Consider the following 24703-nt stretch of genomic DNA (forward strand, 5'->3'; position numbering starts at 1 on the left):
GCTTGGTAAATGGGGAAGTGCGTGGGTTCCGAAAATATACATACCTTTGGAAACCAGGTAAGCTTCAAGTGCGAAGGCTATACTGGTCTTGCCGGCACCGCTGAGGCCTGTGAACCACACAGTACTGCCCCTGAAGGCTCGGCTACCAAGAGCTCGACTCCTCTTGGCTCTGGACACCTGGTGCTTCTGTTCAACGACATTTGTTGCCACTTGAGCGCACTGAAACAATTATACGTTTCTTTTTAAATTATTTATATGACCTATTGTTATAGGAACCTACTTACTAGTGTAAATGGTTGTGACTTTTTCCATTTGAATTTAAAAAGTTAGTGTCAGGAGAATACGGCATTGTTTTTTTAAATACAATTTATTCAAAGCAACGTTAGAAAGTCAGAATGCGATTTTCGAGGTTTTTTTATAATAGTGCAATAGTTTAATTTCTATTCAGAACAACCGGTAAAACACTTTAATATATTCATCTAAAATACCTACTAACATATTCAATTTATTTTAGAAGCAGAATTTATTATTAAATTAAAAATTCATAAAAAAAAAACATGATAAATCAAAACGCAATTTAATTGTTGCGAAATACAAATGAAAAATATTTCAATAGTTCCTAAAATAGCTACCAGGAAAACATGTAATTTGATCGAAAGCTACGAATACAATCAAATCGATCGGCCTCAACTAAGGTCACACATGTTCTATGATAATTACGAGATATTTAATAGCAGTAAAATCTCGTGATTGCATTTCCTTAAAATATAATTATTGATTTCCTATAAATATAGCTATTTTAGGCTGTCTATTTTTAGCATACGACGTAAAAGACGAGTTTGTTAAGTTTGTCTGCATGTAACGTCGTAGATCTCGAAGAGACAGACAGATTTTGATGCAGTTTTTAACGTAAAAGTACAATTTTGAGGTCTGGCTCTTGGACATGTTTAATCAAAATTGAGACATTGCTAACAATATATGTGGGGGAAGAAATCTCAAACATATTACATGTTTATATAAATGAACTCTACAAATGGGTAATACTTATAATATACTTAATTTCATTGATCATTGCATTGCCACGTGTTAATTTTACTTGGTTCTTAAATACAAAGGTGATATGTGTTGGATTATAAAGCCATGAATTTAGAACTTTATCACAATAAACTACAAAATCAATGATCCGTAAAGCTAGAACACGTTCGTGCCTAACTTATGCAAATGTAATTGACTTAGTCGTGCATAGTTTTAAATTAACATTAATTTTAATATTTCAACTATGCCGAGCCTAGGCCGACAAAAATGTATAGACGATTATTATTTTAATTATACCAACCTAGGGTAGGTATCATTTGATTATTGGCTATGAAAACCTAGGGAGAACTGTGTTTGTTGAAGATATACTGGAACTTAAAAGAGTGCAACGTGCAAAAAATGAGATGATTCTACTTACAGAATAATTCTGTATGTACAGACATTTCCATCAGAGTATACTGGGAAGAAATTTCAAAACAAACTCAGGGGTAAGTGTTTCAACGCTCTCCGTCTAATAAATTGCAGAACACAATCGAAAGGCCAAAAAAATTAGGCGATTGACAAGAAGACTGACTGTTAACCACTTACAAGGGGGTAATAGCCGTACTAGGTACTCATATAAAAATTTTCAATACCTACTTAGACACAAAAAAAGCTTGCAAAACAAACTAACATAACATAGTAATTACAACGTGGTACTCAACACCATATGATAAAAAATTCCTTTTATCAATTTTTTTATTACATCGACCGCGTGACCTTACCATGTTATTTTCTATTTCTATTCCATGGCCATCGGAGACTGTACTCAAATGGTAATGTTTGTTTGTTTACGATGTGTAGTATATCGACATATAAACGCAAGAGATGAATGACTGCACAAAACAAAGGAGATTGGCACACATTTGTAGAACAGAAGATTTACTCACTACTAGCTGTTGCCCGCGACTTCGTCCGCGTGGTTAGAAGATATAAGTTATAATTTATACCTGCCTTCTATCTATCTATCTGCCTTCTATCTATCTATCTGCCTTCTATCTATCTTGTAGGATTCAGTCAGCGTTTGCAATGTAAGCGCAAAAAATTTGTTTTTTTACGACCTCACATTAGAAGCTTCAAAAATTGTAGCCTATGTGTTATTCTGATGTATAAGCTATATTGTGGTAAAGTTTCATTCAAATCCATTCAGTAGTTTTTACGTGAAAGAGTAACAAACATCCATACATCCATACTTACAAACTTTCGCCTTTATAATAGTAGTAGGATAAGATGTTCTTTTAAGATATGAAGTGCTACCAATGCTCTATTTGTTAAGGATAAAGAAGGTAAGTATGGTTGTCATAAACGATTTCTTGTTGCTGGCTATTTCTTTTAATATGCTGGTGAAAGAAGATTAGAAAAGAATGTCAAATATCCTTTTTGTTTTGTTTTGATCCCCAAATACTGGGGTTTTATGTATAGACTGAAGGTTTTTAAACCCTTTTATCAATCTACAATACCAGTACCAATTAATACAGGAAGTTAGTAATTCATTAATATCTCGCAATTATCTACATAAAATGATTGTATCTAGTACCTACTAATAATAAAATAATACTAAAACGTGTCTTATGTTCACTATGATCAGCCATTTAGGAAACAAAAATTGTGTACTCAACACCATATGTATTCCCTTCATATTTTATCGTAATCCCGTTCAAAAATGTCACCGAATAAGAAAATCTAACTAAACTGAAACGCAAGAGCAAATTGAATTGAAAAGTAGAATTTTTGTGGTAGAATTCAATATATAAGTTATTTTATGCACAATTGCATTCGAAAATGAACACCAAGAACAATTCTAGTATTGCAAAGGTTTACATACTTTTTGTTTTGTTTCTTTGCCTCGCACAAAACTACAAAACACTTAGTAAAAAGTGCCAAGTATACTTTAGTTAAAAGTGCCAAGAGGGCCAGCGGTAGGCTCTCTGAAAACCGGATGGCATTTACTGTACCTTTTAAAATATATTTGTAAGGCATTAACTAAAAGGGTTTTTATCAACGTGACATTTCCTAGAGCAGTCATTGGAATAAATGTATTTTCTAGACAATTATCTTTAAGACAAAATGGGATATTATTGTAAATTGTAATCTATGGTCAAGGTCTCAAATTGAAAGCAAATCTTTTGTTTACGTTTATGAACGGAAAATAACGGAATTACAATTAAGGATATCACGATTGTGATTTTACATAAAATGCAATTAGTCTGAGGATCTCCCTACGTTTTGTAGTGATATCGCTGCAGTTGTAAGAAAGAGACGCCATTATAGCCATGTAATGCGCTGTCTCGCTTCATCCCTACAACAGTATAACTTCAAGACGAGCTGGTAAGCTCTCTGAAACTAATTAATTAGATTTTTGTTTATAGACCCCTTAATAATTTTTGGGCAAGCAAAGAAAATGATGTATCTACTAGATTAAAGGCATTTTAGTCGTCAAAAGTCCTTAATGGATACCGAGTTTACCAAAACAGTTGAAAAAAAAATCTTTTACTTTTTCAGCGATGACTCATAACTGATTGTACTAACGATAAATAATAGTATTTCGGCGCCACACACTCATACGTGGACCCATTACATAAATTGACATGTTATACAGTTGAACGTAGGTATAATAAATTATGTAATACCAATTTTGTCCAACCCAGTTTCACCGAAGTCAACGTTTCTATGAACAAACATTGAACAATTGTCTTCTTATGTACAATTTAGTGTCAATAACTCATGAAGCATCATAAAACAAATAAAAGATAATTCCTCTATTGTTCTAGCGACTTGATGATTAAATATTGTGGGATTGAGGAAACTGCTCGAAATGCATTCATTAAAAACATTAAAGAAGAAATACATTTATGAATAACTAATTTAGTTTTACGATGGAAAAATGAAAGCTGAGTACAAAGGATTTTATAAACAATGCAACCGTAAGCAACCCTGTACATTTAAAAAGTTTACTATTCTTTTCTGAACTTTGAAAGTGATGGGAAATTTTAACAAAAGACGAAAGAAACGACGAAAGGAACATCATGCTACCAAAATCTTAGTAAGTGGTATGTACCTTACATACCACTTTCAAAGATCAAGTCCAGAAAGAGTGTTTACTTAAACTTAAAGTTGCAAATACTAGAACTGTTGACCACATAAGCACCAGCTACACATCGCTGGTATGAATCCGCGCGAGAAATGCGGAGAAAGTAGAATGTTTACGTAAAACTAAGCGTAACCGTGACATAACGCCGCGCACGATAGCCGACGCGAATAAGTGTGGGGCATTTGTATACAAATATTGTGGAACTACATGGGTTTTATTTAGGACGAGAAAGGACCAACATCCGTGAGAGATACGAGAAGTAGAAAACATCTGACCTTCTTAAATTAGGATTAGAGAAGTTTTGGAGGGTTTAGTTCAAATTAGATGAAGATATACGAGTATTTAAATAGAAACACCACAGTATACTCATGCTTTTTGGACTTAAGCCGTGCATTTGATACTATAAATTACAGTATACTGTGGGACAAATTAAGGAAAACCAAAGTACCACCGAAAATCATAAATGTTTTAGAATACTGGTATGCCAATCAAATAAATCAGGTGAAGTGGAATAACACTCTGTCGGAGATTTATAGACTAACAAGTGGAGTGAGGCAGGGTGGTCTGACGTCGCCGGTCTTATTCAACTTATACATAAACGAGCTGATCGAGGACCTGAGAAGCACCAGAGTCGGATGCCAGGTCGGCGGAGTGCGCGTTAATAATCTTAGTTATGCAGACGACATGGTGCTGCTCAGTCCTTCGGTCAACGGTATTAGGCAGTTAATAAATGTATGTGAAAAATATGCAACACGACACCACCTAACATACAATGTAAAAAAAACGGAAGTTATGATATTTAAGTGTAAAAAAGGCCCTGATGTAATACTACCGATAAGCTTATGTGGAACCGTGCTTAAAATTGTTAAAAAGTTTAAATATCTGGGACATATTATAACAGAAAACCTAATGGATGATGACGATATGGAACGACAGAGGCGCAGTATAGCCTGTAGGAGTAACATGCTAGCCAGACGATTCTACCACTGCTCCAAACAGGTTAAGGTGACGCTGTTCAAGGCGTACTGTCAGTCGTTCTACACCAGCCAACTCTGGTACCGGTTCACGAGAAGTGCGTTCAACACTCTTCGTGTACAATATAACAATGCTTTCCGGGTAATGATGAACTTGCCCTGGCGGTGCAGTGCGACTGACATGTTCGCTGAGAACAGAGTTGCAGGTTTTGTCGCACTAGTGCAGAGGCTCAGGGTATCATTCTACAGCAGAGTAGCCCTGAGTAACAACAACATTGTGTCCTCTGTTTTCCATAACGTCTTTCTAAAAAGTGAGATTAAAGATTTATAGGATTTTTAATTTCATTTAGATTAAGTTTTATTTTAATATTGTTATTTTATTTTATTTTAAAGTTTTCTATTATTAGTTTCTAGTAGTCTAAGTCACAATGTTTTTGTTATGCATGTTATGGGTTTAATTGCCTGAAATAAAGAATATTTAATTTAATTTAATTTAATTTAATAGCAGTAGTGGATGACAAAAAAAAAACCAGTTTGATCAGATCATCTGGGGTAAGTACAGCATTGGACGAAACATTGTTAAAGTAAAGGGAAAAACCTAGCTGAAAGGAAAATAGTTTTGAAGAAATGGATAAAAAAGATTCTGAAGTACATTATTTCGAAGTATTGATAAATAAAGTATGAGATGTATGAGCGATTAGATCGATGATCATTAACAAGCAGCTAGTATTGCATTTTCCATAAAAAAACGCGATACCAAATCATGTTTCCAACATAGTATGGACGTTGATAAGGTAAAACTGTTTGTTTTGTTTCATATAACCTGATAAACACCGGAACGCCTAGCACTAGACTCACAAAGGGAACGGTTGACATTCACAACAGATTTCCCTAGGTGGTTGCCAAACTAAGGACAGGTGTTGAGTTGATAGAGCGGACAAAAGTGGTTGCGAAACTGCCATTTGTAGGGCAATACAATTTTCTTTGTGAATAGATTGATGTGAGATGACTTAATGAAGTAGTGTGTAGTTATTTTTGGTCTCACCTCTTTTATTTGTCCGAAGACTATCAACGTCAGCGTCGTGCGGAAATCTAAGATTATCAAATGAGAAAAATGAAATTTGTCATTTTAGACCCTGTTATTCAATATTACCCAAAAAATATTGAGATATTAAAATGGAAATATAACACCCATTTTTGATTTTACAGTTGGAATTTCAAGCAATTTTAGGCTAAATAACTTCATTTCTCCAATATTAGACACCCTAATACTATTATAGGTACTATAGATTACATAATAGTCGATCACAGGATACCACATATGGTACTTGATGAAGAACATAGTTTGGTGTTTACACTAACAGCATTGTTTAGTATTTCTCCGAATACAAGTTTGGACTAGCTTCGTAAAACGAAATTTGATACGTTCACTGAACTAACGACACAATAACGTGTAAAATAGGATATATTCTGTACTTATTCGTGTTTATACGGAGAAGATTGAATGATAGTAATCACTTCAGAATATAACACATATTAGCAAAACTTTCATGATTTTGTGACCTTAGTACGGTTGTATCTCATAAACTACTGAACTCATCATTGGCCTAGCCTTTTCCCAACTATGTTGGGGTCGGCTACCAGTCCAACCGGTTTGAGCTACAAGTACCAGTGTTTTACAAGGAGCGACTGCCACTGACCTCCTTAACCCAGTTACCTGGGCAACACGATACCCCTTGGTTAGACTTTTTCAAGCTTCTGACTACCTGTAACGACTGTCAAAGATGTAGGAATAACAGCCGGGACCCACAATTTAACGTGCCTTCGGAAACACGGAGGAACTCGTTATGACAAAGATGGTCACCCATCTACGGACCAACCGCGTCAAGCATAGCTTAACCTGTGATCGAATCACTTATGCGGTTATAGCTTAGCCAAGAGCTCCTCAAATCATAAACTACTGAACTGATTTTGGAAATTCTTTCATTCTAACTAGTATACAGCCTTGCTATTTACGAGTGTGATGGGCTATATTTTCAAAGCAAAAAATATAGCTCAACGAATTTAAACATATAAATAAACACCATAGCGTATCCAATTCACGAGTACTACGATAAACACGTGGAATTGTAACATTTCGTAGATAAACCAAGGCCAATGCTGATAACAATCTAGGCATGGATAAAAACTACAGTTATATTTCTAAAATGATATGATAATTTCAAAAAATATATTTGTACAAGTGATGTGTCTTTTATTCGGACAATAATCAATAACTGCATTATAATATTAACACAGCTGTTTTAATTTTAACAAATATAATAATCCATATAAGTTACGTTTGTTTAGTTAGACTGGGTATCAAAAAATAGGTAAACTAAGTATAATCTAGGTATCTAAGAACATAACATACTATATGTTGCTCGCGGGCCAGCCTGCTTACAAATCGAAAATTTTCCCATGGGAACATAAAAACGAAAAAAAAGCAACCAGTTTTGTCAATCCCGGTTATAAACTATCTGTTTACCAAGTTTCGTCTTAATCCGTTCAGTGGTTTTTGAGTGAAAGAGGAACAAACGTCCATACTTCCATACATACAAACTCTCGCGTTTATAATATTAGTAAAGTCAGATATAACGTATAACAGTATGAAGCTGTCTAAGGACTTTCACATTCATAAGGAATACGACATAAGCAAATTAGATAGTAGGCAAATAACCAGTTACTAGACACGGAAATGTCTAGTGCTCTTCCGCCAGATTTTAAAGGAAAAAAGTCTTGCAATAGAGCTGTAACATGTACTAAAATAGCAATAGTATTTAATCGACTTTTTAAATGTCAAGTTTTCAAAGTATTGTTCGAAATGTTGACGGTCAAGATCAATATCATTTCGATGTTACGACCTCCGATCGATCAAACAAAGGCAGTTTTTATCGAGTGGATTTAAGTACATTACGAATCACGATACGTAGATACGACTGTTGCACTTGGCGCTTTAGTAGTTGTTTGATTCGGACTTCCGCACATAAAAAATAACCTTGACCTACAGGCATTCGTGGTCATATTCCGGTGTAAAATCTATTGTACTAAAGTTAACTCTTATCCAACCGGGATAATTAATTCAAATATACAGTAATTTCGCGTTAAGTTAAAAAATAATCCACAAAATCGATTCATCCAGGCCGAAGGTCTGAAGTAGCAACATTAAAAAATACAGAAAAATTGAGTACCTCCTTTTTGAAATACTTTGAAAAGAATAAAAAAAATCTTAATTCGACACGCCGCGCTGTTATAACTGATACATACAAAAATAGAAACGAAATACGAAAACGCCTATCCCAAGTTATGGTAACCGATTCAATTTTTCCATGAAGAAAGTTTCCTTTTTATTCATTCGACATCTGTCTCCGTAAAAGGGTTTGCGACATATTTTATGCATAACAATATGACACACGTATAAACATTTCAGGAAACCCTACTAATATTTATTACGCAAAAGTTTGTAAGTATGGATGGATGTTTGTTACTCTTTCCAGTAAAAAACCACTTAACGGATTTGTACGAAATTTGGTGCACCACTAGTTTATAACCTGGATAAACACATAGGCTACTTTTTATCCCGATTTCCCGTAGGATGATTTTCGATTTGTAGAGGAACTGCTAGTTGAAACCATATACTTAAAACAATTTAGGTACGTCACTACTTATCTCTGCTTTATCCAATTACCTTCGTCCGTATCTATACTTGATATAATATTATATATTGTTACTATCTGACTGGATTAGGTGACTAAACCAAGCAAATCGTCAAAACAAGCGTAGTAACGATAACAAGTTATTTGGATATTTCTGTTTCAGTTTAATAAGGGTTAAGTCATCCAATTCTGACAACTACAAGTTTAACGTAAAGAGATAGCCTATCTTACTTCTGAAATCATATTACTGGGTAAAAGAGTATTATATCTTTTACGTTTTAGTTACCTAGTTCAATCCGATGGTTTAAAATGTCATACCTCTCTTAACACTTAAAGACGTTTCAATAGATTTATCTTCACGAATCAATTTTGTTAAATGAACATAAAATTGTGTATTTTGCGCCAACACCTCTCCTGGACAAACGTCTACTTTTTTTCGTGGTGTGGTTGATATACAACCTGTTGCCAAAGTTAAAGTGCCTAAAAGTTTTCAGGTAAACTGGTTTCCTCACAATGATTGCCTTCGCCATTTTTTGTAATACGCACATTAATTAAAAAAAAAAGCAGTTACTGCTATTCTTTTAAGGTTTCATCTAACTTATCTCTTCATCAGTGATGCTCTATCTTCCACAAAACGTACAAAATGTGTGTTGATATAAGATGCATGCTCATTGCAAGAGGTTATGACTATAATAAACCTTTTATTGTACAGAAAGGTAAATAATTATGATAATCAAGTCATTATACTACTACGACTTGCCAGATTAGATATGTGTGAAATAGAGATAGGAATACAAATTGACACCTTTTCCGCCATTCCTTTAACAATGCATGGAACAAATACTGTAATTTAAAAAATCCCTAAAAGGCTGTTTATTGTAAAGAAACCAAACTTCGATTATGAGAAAATTAAAATTAATTCGAAAATTTGGATGCAAGCAGACATACGTTAAACCTATCGAACTCTGTTTTGCGTCGTCTTAAAAAGAGTTCAAAGAAAAGTTAATCAAGTTCTCTTTACCCCAAAATCTTTTCAGATTATAATTAGCAACTTTAGTCCGGATTCCGGCTTTTATATACCTGTCTGGATTCGCAAGTGTTACATTCAAAACAAGTTCCTCGACCCTAAGGTCTGAGATAGCGGTATATTCTACGTATAGGCCAGGAGATGATACAGTGCAACAATTCGTATCAACCGACACAAAGATTATTCTATCAAATACTAATTCGATCAAACCATTATCACGAGTATGTTTCTAGATAGCTTTGTTTAGTAGCAGTTATCGATTTCGCGCCAAATTTTCGCGGCTTCCTTGTTTATATCTGTCAGTTTCAAGATTACAACGCGTTTTAGTAGATACGTAGTTTTTTTTCAACTATTACTTTCTGCTCGTAAACCTTTATCAAAAAAACAGATGTTTTCATTTAATGTGTTAAATAAAATTTTAAATAGAAGGTACATTTATTCGTACGTAGCTTCTATTAATTTGTCACTGAAAAATGAACGTCAATGGTGAGAAGAAAACTATTTGGACGTAACGTTATGGTGATTGAAATGTGCAATCTTTAATGCAATTACTTATTCGCGCTCACGAAAGGTAAACGCAGCTTTGAAATTTAAATAGAAAGAATTTACACTGGGTCCTTGAGTTGATAACTATTACATATTAGCCTCCACTTAATATTCAAGACCGGATGGAAAGTCAACAAGTTGAAATCATTTTAAAGTATTGGAGAAAGCATAAATTATTAAAAACGAGAAATAATATAATTAAATTTCCGTTCTGCACTAACCAAATAACTAGTTTCGATTATTTAGGTGTATCGATAAGTGATTCATAAGTTTACTTACCAAGTAAATTAAACAATGAGTAATTGAAATTATTCCGAAAGGAAAAAATACTTAAGAGAAATTATGGTTTTCGTGATCTATTAATATATATATTTTTAATTAATTAAGCGTAAATAATAGAGAATAATGACTAACCGTTCTGGTATTCCCATTGCCCCATTCAGCAATTTTATACTTCTCGAATACGTCGGTAACTTTTTTATTCCTTAGCTCCAGACTCATTTTGATTAAAAAAAATGAACTGTCAAATAAACTTTCCCGCCAATGTTAAACTGATGCGTTCGTAAAAAGCGGTGAATTAATTAACGTAGCAACACGCACGTCGCTCACGCCGCTGAGCGGTAGACTGGCGCGCCTCGTTGAATGATACTGTATTTTAAATTGCTGGTAAATAATGCTTGTAGTTTATTGGGCGACAGAGCACTTGCACTGCATTTTAGCCTTGTTAGATTGTGATTGCTTTGTATCCAGGAAATACTCTTTAATGCTAGTTTTATTGTACGTCTGGGAACCGGCCATGCCTGTCGCTAAAATGGGAGTATATATATGGAACTTTTAAGAAATTTAATTAGTCGATTGCGAAGTTTACACTGTTCAAGTTTGTACGTGCTGTAGTGAATAAATAACGCTGAACTAAATGCGAATGCATTTTAGTGCCAAGAAAAAGGCAATGGCTTCCGTAACTGGTTCTGACTTTACCAGTATAGGTCACTTTTCATAATGGAACTTATTTTACTTAAGCTGTAATAAGTACCAGTCTATTTCAATTCTTTGACGGTAGGAATTTTACAGTAAATCACTTTAATTATTTTTTGATTTAGAGTAAATAATACTTTTTATCGTGATTGAAATAAAACTATTTTCTTACGAAGGTTTTTATGCTATTGCCATCACCGGGTGCACTCTCGGTTCCCTTACTCACGATGGGACGGCAATCCGACACGATCGGAGAGAGATCTAGCGTAGGACTCAAAATTTTACGAGCCGTCCGAAACACGGAAGCCGTTATATTTATTTTTAAAACGAACAGAACATTCGAAATCTTTGTGCGTGCCTTGGAATTGAATTAAAGACTTTTGAATTGGTAGTCCTGCGGTCTAGGTACTTACATTATTATAAAACTAGCCTAGAAGTAAATTCAAATATTAGTCCCATTTATGAACATCGTTACGATTTGATTTGACTTGATGAGGTCAACTACTGATTTTAATAGCTAGCTTTTTCTTGCTACGCCAATGTGGTAAGCATTAGTATCTATGGTAACAATAGATTGGTTTGTGTTATCATAACCCATAACAATGTTATTCCCCATATCGTACTGGACAACCGATGAACGATAACAATATTGATTTTGTTGATACTTCATCTATTGTTATGTTACTGTCCAAAATTGATGTCGAATAAAGTCCAAATACGTCACTTTTTTGGCTAAAAAGTTCTGTAAGTTCGAGCAGATTATGTACAATCTAAACGATTTCCACGAGGGCTGTTACCATGTGGCCTAGAACAGAGAAGCGTGGAACGATTTTGGGGAGACCTTTACCCAGCAGTGGGAAATAGTGGGCCGGATCAAATAAATTGTAGCCCTCAGTGCTCGCCTCTATTTTTTTTGTTGTAAGTAGTTATTTTGCTAATGCTCCTTCATTATCGACTAAAGCCGAATGTAGAGCCCAAAATAATATTGGGCTCCAGTTTGGCAAACTTTCGATACTGTATTGGTATGTGGTAAATGTGGTGAGAACTGATGCTGAAAGTGCTGAAACTTTAATAAATAAACCAAAAATTTGTTGGTGACAGCAGAAACTGTTTACTCAACTCTACACCATTTAAAGAGGTAAAGTTTGTAAGGTTGTAGGTGTAATTTCGTGATGTAATAAACCAATTTTGAAATTATTTTGCCGCTAAAAGGCAAGTTATTTGCGGGCGACCGCAAGCTAGATATATATTTGAATATTGTCCTGAAAACTACACCTCTAGGAAGTGGACAAGATTCAACCAGTTATTGACATGGCGGACATGGTCTATCGACCAATGTTTTGATGAGTTAATCAATATTTTGTTGTTCATTAAAAGACAACCAGTAATTATGGTTATTCTTATCTATAACTTCTTATATATTAATCGATGTGTGTCAGTGTGTTTTCTAAGTATCGACCGTTATCGAGTAGTGTTTTTCGTGCGCTTTTCCTGTTTTCAGGGTTATGTTTTGATCTATAACTCCAAAATTTATGTTTTGTATTACAAATATTACAATGTCTTTCAGATATCAGCAGTTTTCAACTAGCTATTTTATTAAGCTTTTCCTGTACAATTATTTAGAAAACTAACAATAAAATACTTAAGGAATATCGCTTGAAACATTTTTTGATGACGATGCCATTGCCTTTGATGTTGGACCCCCGACGTGCGTCATCGTGCTTCATCACGATGGCATTTGTTTTAAAGGATTACCATTCACAGTGCATTCGATATTGCAGATTATTCAATCGTTTATTGAATGATTTAGCAAAGAAAAAAATTCCGTTGTTTTTCATACACTTTATATTATGTTTATCGATCGACTTATCTCAACACGTAAGGTACTGTACTGGAAATAATTATTTTGGATTATTTTTCTATTTATCCAAGATGGAGTGATTTGTGGAGGTCTCAGATACCCTTATAGCCAGTCAATTATGATTTTTCTGAGAGTGTGCTACATAAACGAGAACACGTTACCAGATGAACATAAATTCGAATAAATGAGTTACAAGTATAGAATTGGTTACCCACTTCTAAAACAACTCTTATCATACTACGGGCATTAATTAGCATTTATCGTTCGCCGATAATGTGTGAACATTTTGGCTAAAAAGTATACAAACGGTGGGGAAAGATGTAAACGACTTTTTTTTCACAGCTCAAGACCCTGAAGAACCAAGGATGAGGCTTTTGAGCAGCAGTGACGTATTCCGGGCTGAGATTATGATGATGATTTAGGTGCCATACTGGCCAGTGGCCAGAGACCTCTTTCCAAGGGTCGTCTGAGCATCTTATATCGATTTCAGATTCCGTTTTTTTTTTGGAATCCAGGTTTCTTCACCATGTACACACATTTCTTCAACGTTTAATCAGTGTGTGGTATCTAAGCATAATTTAAGAAAGTACAAACAACTTTGATAAAGTGACTTTCGTACTTGTCTACGTAGGTACACTATCATAATATGTTTTATACATAATATGTTTTGAAAGCAACAATCAAGCTATAATGATAATACAACATCCAGTCGCTAAACTCACGTAAATCCTAAAGGATAAATAAGATAGTATTATATCAGATACTGAAAGTACAAATTCCTGTAGTTGATGACATATGTAATGACAACGCAAAACGTTTCAATAACATCGTGTGCACATTTTATGACCACCTATGAGGTAGGTATTTTTATCAATAACTTTCTTCAGATATGATAAATAGGTAACTAGATAAAACACATTGTTTAAATGATATGACAACGGTAGATACACGATACAGGGTCAAGCACACTCAATGCTTCTGAAGTTTCAGTGCAAGAATACTTTAAAGCGAACTTTACGCAATGTTACTACGATTGTCATGAATAATCTAAATTTCGATTGGTGTTCGTTTTGTTAACTCACACAGCATCAACGTTAAGTACCCATGATCACGCCTCAGTACAGTCCCAAAACAAGTGAAGCATCTGAATAACACAGTAGCTAGACATAGTAATTGCAATGAATGCTGCTGTTTGGTAACGCCAAACAAAGTAAAGTATCCGAAAGAGTACCAACGGCTTCGTCTCCTTCACGGAATAGCTAAAAAAGGTTTCCTCGCACATAACCCTAGCTTGCTTTGCATGCGCAAAAATCTAGCACCGCCAGCTCCATATGAACTGATCAGGGCAAGATAAATATATCGATTCGATTGGTTCTTTGAAACATCTCTAGCTAGCATCATCGCACATCTTCGGTGGAAACATAGTCTAAAGGCAAGTATACAAAAACATTTTATTGCGACGACGCATTGCAAGCAATATTACTCGCGAATACAATACGTTTAAATAAACATCTTAGATCAACGACGCGTAGTCTCTATGCATAGTAGGTCTCGCCGTAAGAGAAATAAGGAGAGACCATCTTTTACGGAGGTTGTTTCAATGAGAAGAAATCGAGCAGCCGATATCCTCGCATGAGTATGGTCTTTGATTCGTAACAATGCAACTATTATGCTATGTACATATTATGATTTTCATAACATTGAAGTTACTTAAATAGAATGTTTCTCTATCCTTTAGGTACTTATGTTTCATCAATAGTTAAGTTTTGTAATGATGTTATACTTACATACAAAATTAGTTTAAAACTGTTTCAGTTTGGACCAGTTGTGTTAGACCATACAGAATTTTGTTCAATTAAGGGGCTTGTAAGTGACATTCAGCTTTTCGAGTACAGAGAACTATTTTAATGAATTTTAGAACTTTTTATTTGTTTGTGATTTAAGATATCGCATTTAGATTAAATTTCCCAAGTTCATACTAACACACATTGATTAAGGCAAATAATTACGTAATCGTCATTTCCTTAATTTATTTACATGACTTTCACTTTTTGGAGATTAATAAAATCTTATCATTTGGATCACTTAAGCTCATTATATTGCTCAATTTAATGCTTAGGAATATTTTTATTATGTTGCTACAGGATTATTTATTATCACAATGATTACAAGCTATAATATAAATGAGGGTGTGTCTTCAATAATGTCAATTTTACAACTCTGCGGGCAGATACTTACAGACCTGCTGGACGGTGCAGTACAGTACAGTCAAAAATAGTTGAGCAGTATCTACATACTTATCAACTTTTTTTACAATGTAGCCAATGTACTTAACTTGGTACATGGGGAATAAGCTACATAATATCACTGTCTCTTTTTCACACAACTAGCTAGTATACTTTGATCTTTTTCTAACTTTTATCTCTTTTCTGAAGCACCAACTTATAGGCTGTAATTATTAACCAAAAGGTTTTGTTCTGTCAAAGAACAGATGATTATTTGGTAATTGTATAAGAAGGTATATTCCCATTCATATTCTTTTTGAATTGCAGTGGGTCTTGATGTATTGCTTGTAACAAGGAGTTCAAAATACCTAAATACTTTGTTGCATTAATATTTGCATATGTTTTACAGATGGTAAAAAGTTTAAGACCAATTAGCCCCTTGTGAACTGGACCCTTCAGCTACAGTTACAGTAAGTATAATACTAAAAATTATATTTTATGATGTTTAGTATAAGCCTTGCACATCACATTTCCGTAAAAGTTTCCGTGAAAGTTTCCATAACCATAATTACACTGGTTTTTAAAAAGGTCACTGAATAATAAATACAAGAAAAATTAGAGATAAAATGTACTTATATGAATACCTTTTTTAAAAATTATTTGCTAAGGAACAAGGTCATATGTCGAGCCGTAGGCTGTAATAGATTGAATTGATTAAAATTAAAAAAAAAAACGCCTGTATAAATTAACTTTGTGTTACAATATAGCTAGTTGATAGAAAGTAATTTATACAAACATTAAAAACTATGCATGGCATGAATAAAACCTTTCAGTACAGTGTTACTAATCTGCAAAATCACTATTACCATCCCTTCACAACATATTGATATTTTGCGGCAAACACCTAATCTTTTAATTACTGATGTTTGTGTGATTTAATGTAGATATCTAACTCACGAAAAGATAAGTTTTTAAACCTTAGAACATGTGACAAACATAGTATTATCTTCCTTTAATTCTGATATACTGATACCATTTAGCTAATCTTGATTACGATAAGCAATTACACCAAACTATTTCGGATTATACCCAGAGAATCATGACCTAAATAAAATATGATCCTGCCACATACAGCGATACTTTCACGTTAATAAAATGGCAGAAGTAAGGAAAATGCTCCAACAACAAACAGGCGAGATAACGGAAATTGATTTAACATACACAAATCTTAAATGGCACTTCGCTCATTTTTATAAATATAATTCTATTGACTTACCGTTTTGAGTTTCTTCTTAGGTCCTGATGGTCCGTCCATTATTAGCCTTAGATGAGAAGCACTGAATATTAAACAATAACTTTTATGTTAGAAGACAATGGTTCAGATTTATTTTTTTATAAATTAAACATTATATCGCTAGCAATAAATTGTAAAACCGATAGGCGATAGCAGTGACATCCACCGGGGGACATGAAGGCAGAGACGAGGCGGGGGCTGCAGAAGTTAGACAGTTGACAGTGACTGCAAAAACTCGTTCAGTAATGAATTCAGTTTGACACGATTAATTAAAAACTTCAAATAAAATGAAATAAGCTATAAGCTGCAGTTGTTATTTCTTTCATAACAATATAAAACTTAGGCTTCCATTTTACCAATATGCGAGTTTACTTAAGTTGCAGTCGAGTATGTGGAATTAGAAGTCTAATGAACTAAATAATTAATACTTCAGTGCGATTAATAAATTCATGTATTTCCTCACCGCAGAACGTTTTTTGCATCAATAAATGGATGTTGTAATAACAAATTGATGAATACCAATTAATTCTTTTTCCATTGTATACTATGGCAGCCATAGACAAAAAATACGTTATGTCAGTTCAGTCAGAAATCCAAAGATGAAAGAATTGAATCAATAGTAAAACGTCTAAAAATACGTCGACAATTTGTTACAACGTAACAAAATCCACCTTTTTCATGATGGGATATATAAACAAATCTAACTAAACATGTTAAGATAATACTTCTGCAATATTTACAACTTGAGACACTATAGGTGCAACTTTCCGGACTTGGCTTGACTTGGAATAAACAACATCTTACATCTCATTTGGGTCTGTTGTAATTTCGTGTAAACTGTTGTCAATATGCCTGCTGTAACTGCTACTACAGCAGAGGAGCAAAATGAAGCTGATCAGAAAATGTGGAGCGCTTTGAAGCGCTATATCATACGTGAAAGGCAGAGGAAGAAAGAAGGTTTGTTTACAATATCAGTACTTGCTATACAAACGCTTGTTAAGGGGTCCAAACGTTATAGTATAGTTGATTCACACTTTAGCATGCAAAACTTTACCAATTTGATTACAATTTCACTGAGTTGAGTTTCGGAAACTTTTGAGTAACTTGAGAGAGAGAGAGATACATAAATTCGTAAGTACTTTTAAAGTGTACATTTTAACTTTGGCTTAAAACATAACAAACAATCATATTACAATACAATTTAATATAATTATATTCTTGGGCATACTAGAGCCAATTATGCCCAATGGTCATATTATTTATATTTTATGAAAATGAAAATATTTACAACACTTTAATCAAATTTATTTCAGAATATGAAGCAGAGGTTGAAGAGGAGAGACTCCGAAAGGAGCGAGAAGCGAGAGAACGACAAGATGTCATGACTCTTGGTAAGCCTAGTTATAAGAATAAGACTCAATTAACATATAGCTATAATACTGTGAAAACTTTCCATTTTAATCTTAAATAAAGTCTGAACATCATTTTGGACCAGTTAAGCAATATCTTCTTGTCTGAGAGGTCTATTTAGTTTTGTTTCAAAATATTATATTATATTGTTCAATTAGACAGTATTTAGTTTTGACTTACCACACTTATATTTAGTTTATATACATGCCAATTAGGAAAACCACAACAGCAGGACACTGGTGACCAATGTGTTCAATTATTTTTAGGTATCACTTTTGAAAATATGATAATCACAAACAAATGGACAGGTTTTGGTCTATACATTAGTACAAATCCTAGTTAAATTTCATCTTAAAATATGTGTTTATCCTTATTTCAATGCCCCATAAATAAATTAGGATAGGACTATCACTTAAAATGAAAACCTTTCAAAATTTCAGAGGAAACAAAAGAACAGATTGAACAACTGGAACAGAAGGTGAAACATCTTGAAAAAGAGAAGCAACAGTTATTTATGCAACTTAAAAAACTTCTCAATGAGGATGAGATCAGAAAGAGACAACAACAAAAGGAAAATAAGTGAGTATGGACAACCTGTATGTTGGTACTAACACATTAATATTTGTAGTAACAGCTATGCTGTACTGTAACAGTGACAGCTATTTAAAAAAAAAGCATGTTGTGCTTATGTAAACTAGTCGGGCTACCTCGATAAATACGCGTGATTAAACCGTTACATCATTTAATAATGATGTAAACTTACTAAAGCTTACAGCTTACAATAAAAAAGCATGAACAAAAAAGTCAACTAAGACCATCAGTTATACAAAAAGATTTTGTGAAATTCATAATTAGATATGAATGTAGGTTTTTAGACATATTACTGTATTTTAAATGTAGTTAATTGCTTTTAAAGCTTTGTTATATTTTTTGTAGTCACTACAGTGGATCCTATACTATTGAAATACTATTGTAGATTATAATTGCTGTTGCATTAACTGCAAGTCATTGCTACTGGACACTTATATTTAAAAGTCCAGTTAAAGACTTATTGCTTCCGGACAATTTGGTCATGTCTGGGCGTTTGTGTAACAATATAATGAACAAACCTTTCATACAAACATTGGTAATGGGATTAAGTATACTAACAAAATTTAATTACACTAACAAAATAACCACAACCGCTCAGTAGACACACTAATAAATGAGAAAAAAACAAAACAGTGACTTTTCCAGTGAAATGCAGTCGATGAAGATGCAATCCATGAGCAACATACAGATTCCGATGTTCCCCATGCAGTCGTCGACAGGGCAAGGGGAGCCACCGCCGTCACAGGGCAGACCCCCACCACTTACATCACACATGATGTCTAAGGTAAATATTAATAATACTGGCTTGCGTATGTATGGCAAATTGCAACATTCAAAAATAGACTTTAAAGCACAATAATAGTTCTTTAATATTTATATAAGGATAAAAAAATGTGTTACACAACTTTGGACCTTATTACGTTTGTGTTGTAAGGTCCAAAATTGTAATAACCAAAAATTTAGTTATTATGTCTCCTTTTGTGCACCAGACTTCAAACAGTAAACCAAGAACTAATTAGTAGTTTTCATACATAGTTAGAGTTTTGATCTTGATTAGTTTGAACTTAACACTGTAATATATTGTAACAGCATTTTAAAATTAAATACATTGTAAGAATGTAATATTATTGCACTTTTTATACTAATCACTGATTTTAAAGTAAGAAGTTGATGCATTGCTAATTCATTATTTAACTGACCATGTGCAGATTGATGGAACTACCAATCTCTCTTTAAAAAATAGACCTTTACTCGATTTAGACATAGAGTTGAAATTCCAATACAATTTGCAACAATCATTATCTTTAGTTGTTGTTTAATTTTCGATCTTATCTCTAAACAATAAAGCATATAATTATTTGCCCATCACTCTGCACCAATCACATTCACAATAACACTAGTTGCACCTGTTTGTATGATCGTGTTATTCTCCTTTGTTCAAGCATAAGCACTCAAACCACATGTTGTTTCCACAACAGCAGACGATAGTGCGTGGCCCCATACAGTCGGGTGTGAAGAGGCCTCGCAGCCCGTCGCCCACGTACGCTCTGTACGCGCATCGGTTGCACCAACCGCCTATGAAACACCAGCAGGTGTACTCTGATCACAGTGAGCATTTAAGAGTTATTTTTGTTTGTCTTTTGCGAATTTTTGTGATATTTTTTTTCTATAAAATCAATGGTAATAAAATCTCTTTATTATTTCTATAAAATCAATCGTAATGAAATCTCTTCATTACGATTATACGAAAATATGGGTCAGCACTAAGGCGAAGCACGCCCAAGCGATGCCGAACTGAAAGAATATATAAATAAAAAGTCGTCGGGTATTGTAGACTTGTGTTGCCTCTTGCCCATTTGCCTTTTTTCAGACCCTAATTTAACTGATCATGATGTGAAAATCCTGAAAACGGACTTTGGTTTAACAATGATGTTAAACCAAAGCACCATATGACAAATGGTTTCAATATGAAGGAAACCATATCATTTTTATTGAATTACCAAAATAATGAAAAATAGTTCAGACTTTTCTAAAATGTTGTGTTAAATATGATTGTTAATAACTGAGATGTCTTTTGCAGAAGTAGAAGACGGGCGTATGGGCCGTCAAATGGCCCGCGCAGTGCTATGGAACAGTGAGTTGTTTTGTATAGGTGTCACTGTCGCTTCTCATCACCATGCTTGTGTTTCTGTCCCTTCTGTTTTAGAATAGTAGTTGTATCATTGGTTCTTAACCATGTAATCAGTAGTTACATTTCTGGAATGGGCTAAACTTAACGGAAAATGTTGTCCTTCTATCAAGAACCTTAATTTTATCATTTTCTGGAAGAGGTTTGACTGACTTCCAAAAAGGTGGAGGTTCTATTTTCCACTGAATGAAGTTTGTTTTACGTCGAAAACTCTCCATTTGATCAAGTTGACATACCCTTTAATTTCATCATCTTTTCCTTCATTCTCATTCCTAACATCTCTTTTCTCTTTAATTTTCATCTAATAATTAACCATCGTCTCTTTAAAGTATTTAATGTTTTTTGTTTGTATCCTATTTTGCATGTAATATCATTGTAGTGATATCTTGTGGTAGTAATGATGAACACACGTTCATATACCCGTATACCCGTACCAATACTAACTTTTTGTTTAATTATATTAACTGCTGTAAGGGGTACGTCATTATTTTGTCTTGTTGAAATTACTTAATATGGATTTTGAATTCGAATTTTAACAAAGAAAACTGTAACTTACGAATGCTTTGCGAAAATGTGTGATAAACGTAATAAAATGTAATACAGGTATAAAAAATCTGTTTGAGTAAACCTCATTAGCTTGTAGTCTAAAAATAACAATGACTACAAAACAATACCTGCAATAACCGCATGAATATTTGTATACTAAACTAACCGTATAATGACCATATAAAATTGAACCGCCAATTTAATTTCAGAACCCTCGCAGTATGGCTCCAATGTCGGTGGCTCATCATCTACAGCGTACTACACAATGCCGACTTCGGGTGTTGTAGGTACGGTACATTAAATAACTAGTGACTTATAATTAACAAAATATATTCTGGTTGCTTTCAATCAAGCGACGATAGCGTAGTGATATCATCGCCAGACTACCAAGACATGTCGTAGGTTCAAATGCCAGTACCAATGTCTTGAATCATGTGCACATTGCATAGTTCGACCAAAAAAAGAATCGTAGAAGAAAACGTGGTGAAGAAACCCCGGTACACCTAAGACTAGTTCAAGAGTGTGGAAAGAAATTTATTATTATGACTTTAATTTATAGGTACACTTATCTCTTGATATCTCTGCAACACCCTTTGGTTGACTGGCAGAGAATGCCTCAGGCATTAAGTCCGCAACTCCTCATTGATTGTATAAAACGCGCAAATAAATAAAGCCACGTCAGGGATAATCGGATCATATAATTTCCTTCTTCCTTTGTCGGTGCTACTTCCGTTGGCTATAGCTGTATAGTTGTCCAGGCGTAGTGGGCGAGCGGCCGCCGCCGCTGCTGTACGCGCACCACGCGCACACGCCGCACACGCCGCACTCGCCGCACCACGCCAACCTCATGTACGCGCCCGCGCCGCAGCCGCAGCTGTACCTCGACATGCTGAAGAACAGGGACGGCCAGCAGCATCAGGAACAGAAGAAAGAGGCTCAGGTCAGCTTGGCTAACTTTATTAGTTCCATCATTATTTAATAGAAGACCAAGAGCATATTTTACCACCGCCACATAAGCTCTCGTTAAATTACTTGACAATTTTTTTCATGCCAAAACTGGTAATTTTAAATCAACTTGTTAGGTAACCTAAAAAAGGTCATGAAAAGTTGCCATGATTAGATATAAAGCTAGGTATTTTTAGAGCTTTTTCTGTGTGCTTTTTAAAAACTATACTATTATGCAACCTTTGATTACTTTAAATTTGTATTTCATGCGATTGGTCACCGGTGACCGAAGTAGGATTTAACCCAACTCTGAATCCCGCGGAATTCCCAACTCTTTTTCGATATTAGTAGTCACAACTTATTTCAAATTCAAACAACAAATATGTATATTGTATACCTTACATTGACTTTAGCCCCAAGTACTGATCGGTCTCAGCGAGGCCCACCACCCGTCTGTGAGCAGCGGCGTGGGCTACGCGCAGCCGCCTGTGTCGCGACACCTCTCCATACATCCACCACAACACAACAATATGCAGGTATGTGGTACTCCATTATGGATTTTTCGACTGCACTGTTCATGCGCAAAAAATCGTGGTAGTGGTGGCAACAAAAAAATTTACTGCACGGATAGCCGAGTGGTTGAAGTCACCACGCCAAACCCACTGTGTGCGACAAAGTCGCTGGTTCGATCCGCGCGTAGGACAAGCGTTTGTGTGATCCACCAATGCTTGTCCGGAGTCTGGGGGGTGTCTTTGTATTAAAAAAAAAAATTGTCTTTTGAGTCCGTCAGATAGATAATTCAAAATAAACACATTACCATTTAATATGTAAATCTCAAGTGTATAAGAAGAAAGCATTAAAAATCCATTCTATTCTAACCTTTACTCTTTCAGACCGCAAAACCGGGTAGTATTACCCAAGGCTACCCGGTCCAGCAATCAAACAACGTCCAGAACCCCAATATATATCCGAACAGACATCGTTATTAGCTAGTAATCATCCACCGCCACCCTGCCAAGCAGCCACCATAGCCCAGGCCTCAGGGACCACGCAACTTCTATTGAAGTGTTCACTGCTGCGAGTAGCATGAGGTTTCGAAGTGTACTTGTGATGGAAGGTCATTGATGTTGGTTTGCGATGTCTTGTTTGGTTTAAATAAACGAGCAGTGAATTATCGATTACAAATCGATAGTGTCTAATCGATTGTTAATCGATTGTTTTGTTTATCGATGGTGTCTAATCGATTGTTAGTCGATAGTGTCTAATCAATTGTTAGTCGATAGTGTCTAATCAATTGTTAGTCGATAGTGTCTAATCGATTGTTAATCGATACTGAACAATCGATTTATCATCGATTCGGAAATGGACTCAATACAGTTAAATAAATACCCGTGTTCATTAAGTTAATATTGGAAAAAAGTTTTTTTTTGCTGCACTCAATCTACATAGATCAATTAGAAGTATCTAAATAAAGCCTAAAAAAACAGCCTACAATTTAAAAAGATATATTCAACTTACTAAAACAATATATCGCAACCAACTTAATAACATGATTACACGACTAAAAATAAAAATGTAACACCTTAACACTTCGCTACCCCATGCGCCCGTTCCGTGTGGTCCTTTGAAACAGTGAAAATGACAGGGTTAGGTTGTGCAGAACAAACTGTTTTAGTGCAAATACAGTGTACAGTGCAAGTGAACTCATAGCATATGTTTATTGGCAACAAGTATACTGTTCATTAGTTATTGTAAGGATTTTATTTGAGGTATCCGCGGATTTTTCTATAGACAATGTATTAAATAATATTTTCTCCTATTTTTAAGTTTTGACCTCTGATGAATACTTTTGACAGCTGCATATATGGCAGGTCTATTATGCAAGATACAAAGGCAACACTGGGGTTAAGACATGGCGATTTCGCTGTAAAAATAAAGTTGTACAATTAAAAAAAATACAGTCATATCACTAAAGCTAAATTTACAACCTACATTAAAGTAATTATAATATAAAAAAGCTGTTGATATTGCATTTTCATTATTAAATGATGCAACGGTTTACTCACGCGTATGTATCGGGATTGCCCGACTAGTTTCGGACCCAACCTCAGTCCTTAACCATGAGTTGCGTGATATTTACTATCAAAACTACACTTCCAGTTTTTAATATTTACTTAGGTTATAATAATAGGTTGTTTTAACTACATATATGCTGAATAATGTAATAAATCAATATTAATGTTGATAATTTTAAAAATATG

The 24703-nt window shown here is 34.5% G+C and overlaps 2 protein-coding genes across 6 annotated transcripts in view; one reads left to right on the plus strand and one right to left on the minus strand.

The window, feature by feature from the left end:
* LOC113502400 (bifunctional 3'-phosphoadenosine 5'-phosphosulfate synthase) overlaps positions 1-16936 on the minus strand; it is a 32622-nt gene extending 15686 nt beyond the window's left edge. The window contains exons 1-2 of one of the 2 annotated variants that reach the window (XM_026883960.1): positions 16745-16936; positions 45-219 (exon numbers count right to left, since the gene is read on the minus strand). In XM_026883960.1, the coding sequence (XP_026739761.1) occupies positions 45-219; positions 16745-16783 (214 nt within the window). In that variant the 5' untranslated portion in view covers positions 16784-16936. Of the gene's footprint in view, positions 1-44; positions 220-10821; positions 11046-16744 lie in introns of those variants that run through there. The other variant, XM_026883959.1, reaches the window with a different exon arrangement.
* Positions 16937-17043: 107 nt separating this feature from the next.
* Positions 17044-24191, plus strand: LOC113502404 (mediator of RNA polymerase II transcription subunit 15). Of its 4 annotated transcripts, none has more exons than XM_026883963.1 (10): positions 17044-17719; positions 18076-18153; positions 18613-18751; positions 19397-19547; positions 20206-20371; positions 20844-20897; positions 21707-21784; positions 22256-22437; positions 22856-22978; positions 23336-24191. In XM_026883963.1, exons 1-10 carry the CDS (start codon positions 17611-17613, stop codon positions 23429-23431), a joined length of 1176 nt encoding a protein of 391 aa, XP_026739764.1. In that variant the 5' UTR covers positions 17044-17610; the 3' UTR covers positions 23432-24191. The 4 variants fall into 4 exon arrangements, with proteins under 4 accessions (XP_026739764.1, XP_026739766.1, XP_026739765.1 ...); XM_026883965.1 differs by having other exon boundaries at positions 20242-20371; XM_026883964.1 differs by having other exon boundaries at positions 19409-19547.
* Positions 24192-24703: the final 512 nt, after the last annotated feature.

The sequence above is a fragment of the Trichoplusia ni genome, chromosome 17 (genome assembly GCF_003590095.1).
Source record: "Trichoplusia ni isolate ovarian cell line Hi5 chromosome 17, tn1, whole genome shotgun sequence".
In the NCBI taxonomy this organism is placed as follows: domain Eukaryota; kingdom Metazoa; phylum Arthropoda; class Insecta; order Lepidoptera; family Noctuidae; genus Trichoplusia; species Trichoplusia ni.

What these genes read in the sequence shown, in the direction of transcription:
- LOC113502404 (XM_026883963.1), top strand. Translation starts at nt 17,611, where the DNA reads ATGCCTGCTGTAACTGCTACTACAGCAGAGGAGCAAAATGAAGCTGAT. An exon ending in ACAAGATGTCATGACTCTTG is followed by an intron (nt 18,154 to 18,612) that starts GTAAGCCTAGTT and finishes TCAAAATTTCAG; the next exon opens with AGGAAACAAAAGAACAGATT. An exon ending in CCGCGCAGTGCTATGGAACA is followed by an intron (nt 20,898 to 21,706) that starts GTGAGTTGTTTT and finishes ATTTAATTTCAG; the next exon opens with AACCCTCGCAGTATGGCTCC.